The sequence below is a fragment of the Thunnus thynnus genome, chromosome 12 (genome assembly GCF_963924715.1).
Source record: "Thunnus thynnus chromosome 12, fThuThy2.1, whole genome shotgun sequence".
In the NCBI taxonomy this organism is placed as follows: Eukaryota; Metazoa; Chordata; class Actinopteri; order Scombriformes; family Scombridae; genus Thunnus; species Thunnus thynnus.
In genome coordinates this window covers 19,526,412-19,538,484 of record NC_089528.1, presented here as the reverse complement: position 1 = coordinate 19,538,484, position 12,073 = coordinate 19,526,412, and the positions used below count along the sequence as shown (strand labels likewise).

The 12,073-nt window shown below is 39.8% G+C and overlaps 1 protein-coding gene across 5 annotated transcripts in view; it reads right to left on the bottom strand.

Moving 5' to 3' along the window:
* The window catches only part of greb1l (GREB1 like retinoic acid receptor coactivator), a 42,211-nt gene that overhangs the window by 11,421 nt on the left and 18,717 nt on the right, over positions 1–12,073 (bottom strand). For 3 of the 5 annotated variants that reach the window (XM_067606173.1, XM_067606176.1, XM_067606174.1), the window contains exons 3-17: positions 8,686–8,845; positions 7,803–7,976; positions 7,375–7,551; positions 6,981–7,157; positions 6,691–6,813; positions 5,299–5,421; positions 4,034–4,171; positions 3,779–3,904; positions 3,092–3,229; positions 2,346–2,531; positions 1,868–2,167; positions 1,614–1,742; positions 1,059–1,193; positions 449–649; positions 64–244 (exon numbers count right to left, since the gene is read on the bottom strand). In XM_067606173.1, the coding sequence (XP_067462274.1) occupies positions 64–244; positions 449–649; positions 1,059–1,193; positions 1,614–1,742; positions 1,868–2,167; positions 2,346–2,531; positions 3,092–3,229; positions 3,779–3,904; positions 4,034–4,171; positions 5,299–5,421; positions 6,691–6,813; positions 6,981–7,157; positions 7,375–7,551; positions 7,803–7,976; positions 8,686–8,842 (2,465 nt within the window). In that variant the 5' untranslated portion in view covers positions 8,843–8,845. The remainder of the gene's footprint in view (positions 1–63; positions 245–448; positions 650–1,058; positions 1,194–1,613; positions 1,743–1,867; positions 2,168–2,345; positions 2,532–3,091; positions 3,230–3,778; positions 3,905–4,033; positions 4,172–5,298; positions 5,422–6,690; positions 6,814–6,980; positions 7,158–7,374; positions 7,552–7,802; positions 7,977–8,685; positions 8,846–12,073) is intronic. The other 2 variants (XM_067606175.1, XM_067606177.1) reach the window with 1 other exon arrangement.

Below are 12,073 nucleotides of genomic sequence, written 5' to 3'. Positions count from 1 at the left end.
CCATAACAACTCATCTTTCACATTATCAGCAGAGAAAACGTGTTTCTGTGTGTGTCGTCTTACCTTGTGAGGTCGACATGCGAGTTGTCATGGATGAGGACAAACAAGGTGTACGGGTTCTGTTTGACTTTTCTCATGAAGGCTTCCATCTTGGCGTGGACGTCACCGTCCAGACGCACCACATACTTGTCGGGTTTCTGGTGGGCTAAGGAGGCTTCTTCAATACCCAGGTCCACGAGCACTCCTGTGCAAAAAAAACAAAACAAAACAAAAAAAAAAAAACAAGTAATAATTAATGAATTTGGATGAGACTCAACTGTTTCATAGAATCTTTTAGTCACAACTTACTGAAACAAAACTTAAGTTGTGGAACAGTCAACCCTTAGTCCTTAGTAGGGATCAAAAACCATCTTAAATCATGCAGATGTTCTGTGCTGGGGGCACATACCTGATTGTCGGATGCGCTGTGCCGTCTGGTGTACCAGAATGTGAGAGGGCGGGACCAAAACAAGGAAGTCTACTTTACTAAAGCGCCCCAAGTCGAGGTTTTGGGTTCCTGAGTCAGCAATGGAGCAAACTTGAGAGAGGAGGCTCCGTGCCACAGTCAGCTGGGCCGGATAGATCTGGAAGACGTTACTTAGCAGCTCTGCTACAGGGAAACAAAAAAGGAGAAAACCAAGAACATAACATCAATTTACAGTAGTTGTCAATATAATGGAAAACATACATTTTAACCACAGTAAACCTCAAATAATTCTGCTGGTTTGAATATGGAGAATATTGCTACCACTGAAAAAGATAACCGTCACATTTGCTGCCAACCAGTACAGTTGGAATGAAGACAAACAGTAAAACAGTAAAATGATTGGTTTAGATAAATCACCACAGTGGTCAGCAACATATTGATTCAGTAACATTTTGATGCCTTGCTGATAATCTTGCTTACATTTGTCTATAAGTGAAATGTTGTTTTGACTGATTAAAAACTCTGAAAACAAAACAGTTTAACCAGCGTCGAGCAAAAGAAGCCAAGCAGTGCAGTTAGAGAGCAGTCTAACCTCTGTCTGAGGGTGGTGACATGCTGGCAGCCTCCTGGGAGTGGATGTGGTCAGTGACATCGCCCTGGAAGGGCTGGATGACCTGGCCCTTCCGTCTACGCTGATATCGTACCAGCTGCTTGTCCAGATTGTCCCCTAAAAGAAAGCATTACGGCATAGTCACACACGACCTCACTATTGTCTCAGACACAAACACAGTTATTACATCTTTAAAAATAGTAGCAGCATCATGACTCACTAAGTTTCCTTGATATTATTCAATTGTGATTACAGATTACAGAAGTTATATTGGGATGTATATATATTAGTCTGCAGTTGATGAGTGATAACTCTTTTGCTGCCTGTAAAAAATGTAAATATCTGCATATGACTACATACTCGGACACAATGATTCACAGCCCTAAAATAAGACAGATGATGGCAAATTTAAAGTAACAAAGTGATGCTACTTTTATCAACTATCTAGGACTATTGAATATTGGTGATTTAATTTCTTCCTATTTGATTATTTCCTTCATCAGACAACAAACACGGAATAGATAGAATGGAGCTTACCTAGCGATGTGGTTTTGAAGTGAGACGCCAAGATACTGACTTTCCCTGTAATGAGCTCATAGCTGATTTCTTTCAGAAATTCGTTGGTTGTCAGCATGCCCTCAGCCAAGGCCCGCGCTTGATACTTTCCTGTATCCAACACATATGTTTAGATTACATTACAGCCTGATCATCATACATATCTTGTACAATTCAGTCAAAGTAATAAGATCAATCCAGATACTGAAGTGGAGCAGCCAGGCCGAAAAACTTACTTAAAACCAGCACGCAGAACTCATTGCCGCTCATTTTAGAGGCACATATGATGACTACATATGTGGGCAGGCATTGCTGGTGGTGAGGAGCCTCACTGAGAGAACGCAGTGATTCAGAAATACCCTCTCCCAAAGAGTTATGAGTAACCACCACTTGGACACTGCCCCCAGAGACGCTGGCTTCCAGCCGAGCCAACCAGGGCAGCTGGGACGGGGAGATGGCGGGACCCCCGGGACAGCAAAGCATGGCTTTCAAAACAATCTGTTCCAGCTCCTCCCTCAGGGGAATCTGCTCCGAGCCTGCAAGAAAAATCACGTACACCAAATTTAGATATTTGTTTTGCTAGGGATATTTCTGTGTTTGATTAAGACACAGAATCTCGACAGTCAATCTACCTCACTAACCTGTGTGCTTACTAACAGCTAACATGCAACATTTAAGTAAAAACACACATGACGGAATGTATTTACTGCTTACCTAAACGTGCAAGATACTGCAAAGTGAGCAGAATCATTGTCTCCACACTGAGTAGCTGGCTGCTGTTGAGGCCCAAAGTCTCCAAGGTTTTCTCTGTCAGCTGGCCGCTTTTATAGCAGCTGACCAGCAGGGGGCTCACCACTATATCCCCGACGTTCCCATAGAAATAAGGTAAAGTGCCATGCCCTGAAAAGAAAAGTCATCATTAGATACAACTGAAATATACTGTCAACAAGTAACAACAACAACAAGAGTCTCCATGTGTCTCATAGGAAAGGGAAATATGGATACCTGTTTTCACTTGGTATGTATAATAATTTTCTGTTTACTTTGTATTTTTTACAATATTACTACTCTTTGTTGAATGAGTGCTATATGTAATGCTACATGGGGAAAATAATGGACAGTAAACCCGCCTGAACTCAGTTTAGGTGGGTTTTCATTTACTGAAATAGAGTTCAACCAGCCTTTAGATTTGAAACGTCAAAGTAAGAAGTACCACAAAGTCTTTTGTAGAAAAAAGCAAACTACTTTTCTACTTTTCTGAAAAGACTGTATAACTTCTGTGCTTCTAATGGTTGTCCTGATAATCATCACCTGGATAACTAGTAAAATATTAATTTACTTTATTCTACTTGGAGGTAAAACAGACTCTGATTCCCTTTTTTTGTGACATGAATTAACATTATTTATATGCAGGATGATGCTTATTTTGCAAGTAACACATCACTGAAAGAATCTTGTACCAATGAGGATGACGGGGCGAACTCCTGAAGAGTTAAGCAGGTTGTCGGGGACGATGACCGTCTCTCCAGCGGTGACAGGTTGGGGTTGAATGACCCCTGCCACTGGTGGCTGAGGAGAGGACACTCCTAATACAGAACCTGGTCATAAATAAAAGAGTAACATGTCAGTAGTGGGATTAGTTAGCAGTTACTTACAGCTAAATTGCAGCTTCGCTTAAGTTTTAAAGAAAACTGATTAGAACTGTAGCTGCTGTATTGTGGCCATTTTGCAATTGGAAGAAAATAAAACAGGATAGGCAATTTATTTGCAATGATGGTGGTATATATAACCACAATTGCATGATGTGGCAGCTTTTTTTTTATGTTTTAATCATTTCTACAACAAACTCTCCAGCTCTATCTCCATGGAGATGTAGAGTGAATCATCCCTAACAACCACAGAACGTCAGGGATGAGGTTTTCTCATCCCCAAACTGGAGGGAGGGGGGGCTATAAACAACAAAGTCTACACTCCTAAGAGCACAGACACACACTTCACACACTCACACACACACACATACGCACAGACAGCAAAATGAGCAAAAAATGAGACAAAATAAGAGGGTCAATTTACAACACAGCTCACACTGACTCATGTTGAATACATTATGGCTCTAAGAGCCATCTTGATAGGGTTCATGAACTGACCTGGAGAACAAACTATTGGCCGGATGGCTGGCACAGGGACGGCTGTCGGTGGGACAGGCACCAGTGAACTGGGATGCCAGCTCCGGTGGCGCTTCTTTGGAGGACCAGAGTTCATGGCCGAGGACACTGGACATCAAAACAGAAACAGAAAACATCATAATAGAACATTTGAGCACTCAAAAAAAATTGAGCATGAACATAGTATAACACATATTGTGCCTCTAACTGTCTGTTCAGGAGAAGCGAGAGCATTACCTGGACTGTCTCCCAAGTCAGCAGTGCGATACCCCTGACCTTGAGGCCCTAAGGAGACCTGGGAAGGACTCAGTAATGGAGGACGTCCATCAACACCCAGGCCATTAGTCGGCCCGTTCACCCTTAGAGCTGTGGGCACTGGAAACACACACATGCACATAAACACACAGATTTACAAAGATAAGATACATATATATACACAAACACACACACACACACACACACACACACACACACATATATATATATATATATATATATATATATATATATATATACATATATACATACAGTACATACATACAATTTATTTTCTTTCTTTTCACTTTTCCCTCTTCTGAGATGTATTATATATGTTAAGTACTTTGGCAATACTGTATATGATTATGACCCTGAAAATAAAGCCCTTTGAATCTGAATACAAGACATATATATTTAACTTTATTGTCTATACTGTAGACCTACTGCAGATATTTAATGATTATGGAAATATAATTAAATAATGATAAAATAAAAACATAGAAATATTATATACAGTACATATAAATATATTTTCCCAAGTGTGACTGTCTGCAGAGACTGAGCAATACATAAAAATGAGTCAGTACTGACATTGGCTTATCGATTTGCAATACATCTATATACGTCTATTGCCAAAGACCCAATTTTTCCAATCTCATATTCACTGTGTATGCAATATACTAAAACATTGATTGGCATGTGTAGCATATGCTTGTCAATATCACAACCTTGTAAAAGGGCTAATGGATAGCAAGGCCTTGGAAAGTCATTACAGCATTCCTTCCTTCAGTATTGATTGGTGTGTAAATACTAGCGCTCACACATTCATGTGTTTGTGCATGCATGCTATGTGTGTGTTTGTGTGCATCTAAACAGGCCATAGCAGAGGTTAATCTTGGCTCCATGGTCAGCGACGGCTCCGTCTGCCTTATGCTGAACCACGTAAAACTGTAGCTAAGCAACCTTTTTCAGGATAAGGGCAAGGCCATTTAAGCGTCACTCACATAAAGGCAAAAACTTATCAGCATCTAAATCCTTGCAAATGCCACTGTCAAAGCCTGGATGCTACTACTAACATAGGAGCAGAACTAAAATATATGTAGTGTATCATCTTTGTTATCATCTATCTGGGAAGGTTAATAATAAAGTTTAGTAATATATAATAAACATAATATAGAAGGGAAATAAATTGATCAGGTGATAAAACAACGTGAAGGTGCAAGTGTACTGAAAACAAGCTTCACCTATTGGTAGAGTCTTGTTTCCAGGTGTGGAGGCCAGAGGTTTAAGGAAACTGCAGTCTCTGCCGACGTCTTGACTCCCAAAGAAGACCGAGGACACTTGCGTCGTTCTAGTGGGTGGAGAATCTGGTGATAAAACAAAAGATGATCATGCAAGGATATATAAAAAAAACACATCTAAATATCTATCTATCTATCTATCTATCTATCTATCTATCTATCTATCTATCTATCTATCTATCTATATATCCACATAAAAGACTCATAAACTCTGTGCCATGCTGGTGCACAGTGTTGCAGTGTGTTGTCAACAAAATCTTCATTATAGCTTAAAACTCAAACTGCAACTTCAAATACAACAACAAATGTCAAATATTAACATATCCAACGCCCATTGCACAATAACAAACAGACCATAACTGTCCTTTTCATTAAACATTGATGGATAAACATTCATTTGGCAAAGAGCAGGAGAGGGACACATTACAGTGTCTAACCTCCTGGTTTCCTAAGTAAGTGTCACCGACCTCTTTGGGGGCAGGTCAGGAGGTATACGGCAACAGTTACATCAACAACGAGCCCAGCAGCTCAGCTGTCTAACACATTAATGTGTGAGATCGCTGCTGACAGGCAGCTTCCAGGTTCAGAACAAATCAATACCATAAGCCCCAGAGCTTCTTTCAATCAAAGAGGGAACAGCCACTCTTGTTGTGAGAGGTCAGAGAGAGAACAACATCTCCTCAACAGAGGCAGAATCTGTCTTGTAGTCATATCACATTTTAACGTCTGATTTATCTCAAAAGACTTTTATTACAATTCACCGTTGTTAAATTTCCATTTGGCATGACCTATTATGAGAGTGCCAGAAACAAATAGTGTTCTTGAATTATGCTGCTCAAATGTATAAGCTTATAAAAACATTACATAAACAAACAAACAATACTGCAACAACTACTGCTAACAAATGTAATAACAATAATTCAAATCTACTAAAGAGATTTTTTGATATTGATAAAAATATCAGTAGGCTACCAAAATATATGTCAGACCATCATCACAACAAAATGGGATGAAACACAAACAACACAGCCGCCTCTTCGTCACGAACTGACTCATAAACAGCTGAATGCAGTATGTGATTCAAGCCTCAGTATGCTCATCAAATAAATTTCAAGGCTTAGCCAGGACGACCTGTCTCTATGGCAACAACATAAACCTGTCAGCATATACCACCTGACACAATGAATCTTAAAAAAAAAAAAAATTATATATATATATAGGATAGTCATTAAAGGTACTATTTGAATGTTTCTTAGAAGTTATTTCGTGTCAGCCTCAACTGGATCATTAACATCTGGACTGGATCACAAACATCTGTGCTGCATGCTGGCTCACCTGAGAGGGAGAAGGGAGACGAGCTGTGTCCGCTGGTTCCTCCGTTTTCTTTACTGCTGAGAGAGGAGGACGAGCTGGGTTTGGACGTTGATGCACTGCTGGAGAACTGACGGGTTTTACAGTCTGAGAAATGACAAAAAAATAGAATAAACAACAGTGAATTGAGTAATAACTGTGACATACAGTATGTAACAGCACAACATCATTAGAAAATAAATCAGTAGTGTAATATGTGTAATATGAATGCAGGTTTGAAAAGCTGAGATGCTCGGGACTGTTTTTTTTTTTACCTTTCCAGCAGATGAGGGGTCCTTTGCACAGAGCACCCTGAGAATTCTTCACCAGGTAGTATTTTAAGTGCTTCTGCTTCTTGGGCTGGGTGGATAACTTCAGGTTTATGTGGTTAGAAAACTCTGTGAAGTATCTGAAACCCTTTTCCCCACAGCCCACACAGTTTCCTGAAAAACCTGGAAGTAATTAAAATGAAATTAATTTTAGACAGTCCGGTGTATGACCAGTACAGGCTGCTCAACAAAAAGGGTAATAGGATAGGATGATGAATACCTAATATTTTCTAATGATATATCCTAAAAAAAAAACTGTTGCTAATGTATAAAATGTGTCTTCATGTCACCAGAAACTCGATGATGCTGTCTGTCTCCTTCACTCTTATCTCAGACTGACCTAAAAGTGCATTTTTCCCATTCTCGTCAGGCAAAAAGCGTCGGTCCACGGCACACACCAGGATGTGCTCGGGGACGCTGGGGGACTTGGCACCGACCAGCTCGAAGCCCGCTGGGACTTCGATGGGCTCCGTTGCTATGGAGACCAGGCGGAGGTCCTTACCGGCCTGACAGAACCCTGAGGAGGAAGGAAGGTTGTTTTTTTTTGTTTTTTTTTCTCTCAGTCAGTTGCGATATTTAAAGAAATAAAGCAGGACTAGGATAGATTTGTCTACCGAGTGATGAAAAAACACAGATGACAAAATCATACTTTCTATAATAAAAATATTTTCTTCTTCTTTTTTTTCCCTTATAAAAAGAAGAAGAGGAAGAGACTCAACTAGTTAGATATGAGCTGAGTTTTTAAAGGTGTGTGGGTGCGGGAATTACCGTCCAGTGTGCAGCAGCCGTCTGGTGCAGGGCCCTGCAGGTAGGGAAGTGGAGGGCTGCTGCTGTCTGAGTCATCGTCGTCCTCCAGCTCCTCCAGATCGTTGGAAGAGTGGCCATTCAGCAGCTCGTGGCCTGGCAGCTCGCCACCATGGAGGTCAGCTTTGGACTTCATGTCTGATGGACACATATATCAGATTTTCATTCATGGGCCCATAAATTTCTAATAAATTCCTACTAAGATTCATGTAAACAAGTACGTAATTTGATACTACTTTTAGGGACAATATGGTGCACGTCTAATTAATTAATACATTCTAATTAATTGTCAGAGAGTCTTTTAGTTAACGCAACAATGTGACTTTTGTCCACAGATAAGCACACAATTCAACATATAATTCAACATATAATAAATGCATAATAAATGAATATTTATTTGGGTTTAAATGGAGCCGTTCTGTCAAGGATTTTTTAAAATTCGGCTAATAGTTAGTACCAAATAATGTGGTTCTTATGATTAAGCTTTCTGAGAAGTTATTAGGAAACTACAGAGCTGTAAAATATAGCATTGCTGTATTATGTTTAAAACAACAATATGACCAAAGCTTTAACTCATGTCTAGTTATGGGTATGGTGTTTAATATAAAATCTAAATCAGAGTTGCATGACAAAAAAAATCCTTAGTAATGTAGACAAGATTGGCAGACATCATTCAGTCATTTCAATTGAAAAAATTTACTGCAGCCTTTAAGATCATAAACATGTTATGTTTTAGTCAACCTGAATCTAAATCATTTCAAGCAGTATTTGTGTAAAAAAACAAAAGTCTTTCCTATAATCCTACTGCTGTGATCACTGCTTTACATAAATCTGATCCAGATCCTACCGTCCATGTTACCAGGATACGGCTCCGGCTCCAGGTAGAGCTGTGTGAAGATGGGCTGTGGATCTCCACTGCTAGATCGCAGAGATGCCTCAATAGAGTTATGGAGAGCCTCTTCAAATCGAGCAGACTTCAGCTGCCCGGCGTATGAATTCCCCATTATCTGTAGGGAGAAAAGAGCAGCATGCTAAGCAAAAGCTGCACAATCACAGTACTGTTCATCCACATTGATTGATTAGTTCCTTATGTAAGAATGGCAAGATACAGACAGACAAACGAGCAACATGGGTCTTATACAAGTGCATTCATTGTTCGTATAAGGACAACTTTATCTCTGAAGGGTTAGGCCACTGTAGGCTTGTCTAATCATCTTTTCATTTAAAATGATACATCAGTTCAACAGTGCTTGACTATAAGAAGACCTTCAGCCAGATTCTTCTCTTTTAAATGACCTTAGCACCAGAGAAACACTAGATGAATGTGTTTTATATTATCAGGCTGTGCTGTGCATTTAAACCTGAAGTAATCATGTTTTGTGAGAGAGAGTGGGCACATGTTTTGCACTGGAAGTGTCTTTGCTAGATCATAAAATGCAAAGCTGTCCAACATTACTGAACAGGAGAACGTTACTGAACTTTGTAACCGAGCTGCTCCATGTTGTCTTCAGTATCAACCAGCATTAGGAACACCGGAGACTTGCAAGAAAAAAGACAGAGCTGCCCAAACTGAAGCTGTGATTGGTCTCTAATAAATAGTATAGTTATATTTCAGAGGATTTTTTAGAAAATGACCAAATCAATAAAACCCTTGACCCTGTCTGACCCTACTGAAATGTGAAGACCTGAAATGATAAGTCCATTGCGAGAAATTTAATTTTAATTTTCAAGCAAAAACAATAAAATTTGTTAGTTCAAGCTTCCCAAATGTAAAGGTTTGCTGCTTTTTTTGGTCTCATATGATAATATATTTAGTTTTTGGCCTGTTGGACAGACAAAACCCCCCCAAAAAAACCCAATTTGAATCTGGAAGTTGTGATGGGCTTTCCTCACTATTTTCTGATGTTTCAAAAACCAAACTGTTGATTGGTTAACATAGAAAATAATATTAATCAATGCAGCTCTATAGTACTGATTGTAACTGGTATTATCTGTCCTGTTCGATAAAAGGTTTACCAGCAGCTACTGCAACTAATAACACACACATGCACTCAGCATATATACGCTTGTAGCCCCACACACTTAGTTTCTCTTCTATGTCAGCCCAAATATAATGGCCAAGGCCAAAGGCTTTTTTTCCTATTTTTTGGGGGGTCTTTCTCCTTCTGTCTGATGTGTCACTCTGCCTGCTCTGCCCCCATGCCCCCTCCACCCCAGTGTCCACTCTGGGACATCTGCTGAGGTCGGCTGTGTGGGCCTGATGTTGGCTGGCTCCCTGGTGGCAGGTGGCAGCTGGACAGAAGGCTAAAAGCGTGTGGTCTCAAAGAACAGAGCGAGAGAAAGAAACTGAGGGGTGAAATAAAGAGTGACAGAAAGGTGTAGACTGGGGGAGAAAGACAGAAGCTTAGAGAAAGAAAGAGAGACTAAATGAACTCCAAATGTGGTGAGAAAACAGCACTGATCTGACAACAGCTACGCTACATTAATGTTTCCTTTTACATAAATTATACAGTGGAGCTGCCTCAAATTACTCAAACTCCCATTTTTCAGTTAGTCAAAACATGTCACTAGATCGTTTTTTAATGGTCAAGAGTATGTTTGGGATGTGAAGTAGTAAAAGAAAATAAAGGAGGTTTTGGCTGATTTCCTGACACATGAGAATGGCCTGAAATACCCTCCATGTTTGTCCTTGGACTACATTGCAGATCAGTGTTGTTGTTCATCAACACTGAAGCAGCCAAGTGGAGCTTCAGCTGTTGGTAAAAGTTCAGACTCCTCATTCAAGTCTAACTAAGGACCTGTGAAGCTGTTCAGGCTTCACATGACATGCTCATGTTGTATCTCAGGTTCTGACCTAAACTTGTTTTCAGAGGTTAGTAATGATTCAACTAACCTCAGTGTGGCAGATAACCAAACCAAGCATTAGCCTTGGATTTAACATGTGTATACACACATTATACACACTGTGTTTCTACTAAAGCAGTTTTTAAATACAGCGTTCATACATTTGTTTGGATCAAAGGTACAAAAGGGTCCAAATCCCAAATATTCAGCTAATTATTAAATAGTATGACAAAAAGGCAGCCAAGCTTTGCATTTCAGGGGCTGGAGCCAGTGAAGGTTTGGCATCTTTGCTTGAAAAAGATGCCAAACTGAGCTATTGAGTTTATTGCATGTTTTATTGATGAGTGTACTTATGTCTTATTACTGCTTGTTGTTTATTGTATTATTTGTTCTTGTATGATGCAAGTTGACCTTGAGTGTCATGAAAGGTGCCTTTAAATACAATAATAATAATAATAATAATAATAATAATAATAATAATTTAGATTTAATGATTTAGATGAATATATTTTACAATCAAATCTGTGAAATGTGATGAAAGTAACAATTTTCATTTACACATTCTTCATCTCAAATATCTACTTGGAAGTGTTTGCTTGTTTTAACATATCCAGGATTAAAAGAGAACACTTGGCAGCATTTAAATCTTGTGATTGCTGTTAGTTTTACTGTGAAAATGTCAATCCGTGACTCAATATCTGATATATATAAATACCCTGAACCTTTTTTATTTTGTCAATAAGGGGAAGGGTGGGAATCAAGTTGGAGCTGCCTTTCTCCTCCCAGGTCTCATTTTGCCCACGCCTGGACAGGTTCCAGACCCTCTGTTTACCTAACAACCTTCCTGGGGAGGAATCTGACCAACCCAGACAAAAGACAAGATTAACAGTGCCTGACTGTGCTGTCAAAGAGATAAGCAGCTTAACAGAATGAAGCTACAGTATTTCTTGCTTAACTGATGAAGGAAGGTGACTGCACAGAGAAAGAAAAACAGAATGGGTTAAAAAAAAATAAAGAAAAAAAAATGAGTGCCTGAGGGTGTTTTTAAGCAGCCGCTGCCTGTTCGATTGTGAAGTCAAAAGAGGCTCCGGAGGCCTCTTTGGCTGGCTGACCCTCAAGCCTCAGAGGACAGATTTGTCATTAACCTCGCACAGGCCGGAGGTGAACACAGAGAATGACCTTTTATCACCTGCACAACTTAAAGCAAAGCGTGACTGTGGCAGAGGTCGCCTAACGGATGTTTCTGAGGTGTGACTCAGGTGGTTGCTAAGGTCAGTTGTAGTGGCAAGAGGGGTATTTCAGGTGAGTCAGCAGCTGCAGTCCGCTTAATGGATGGTCAAACATAATGGGTGGACTCTACCGGGAAGAAGCAGTTTAATGTTCAAAGACTA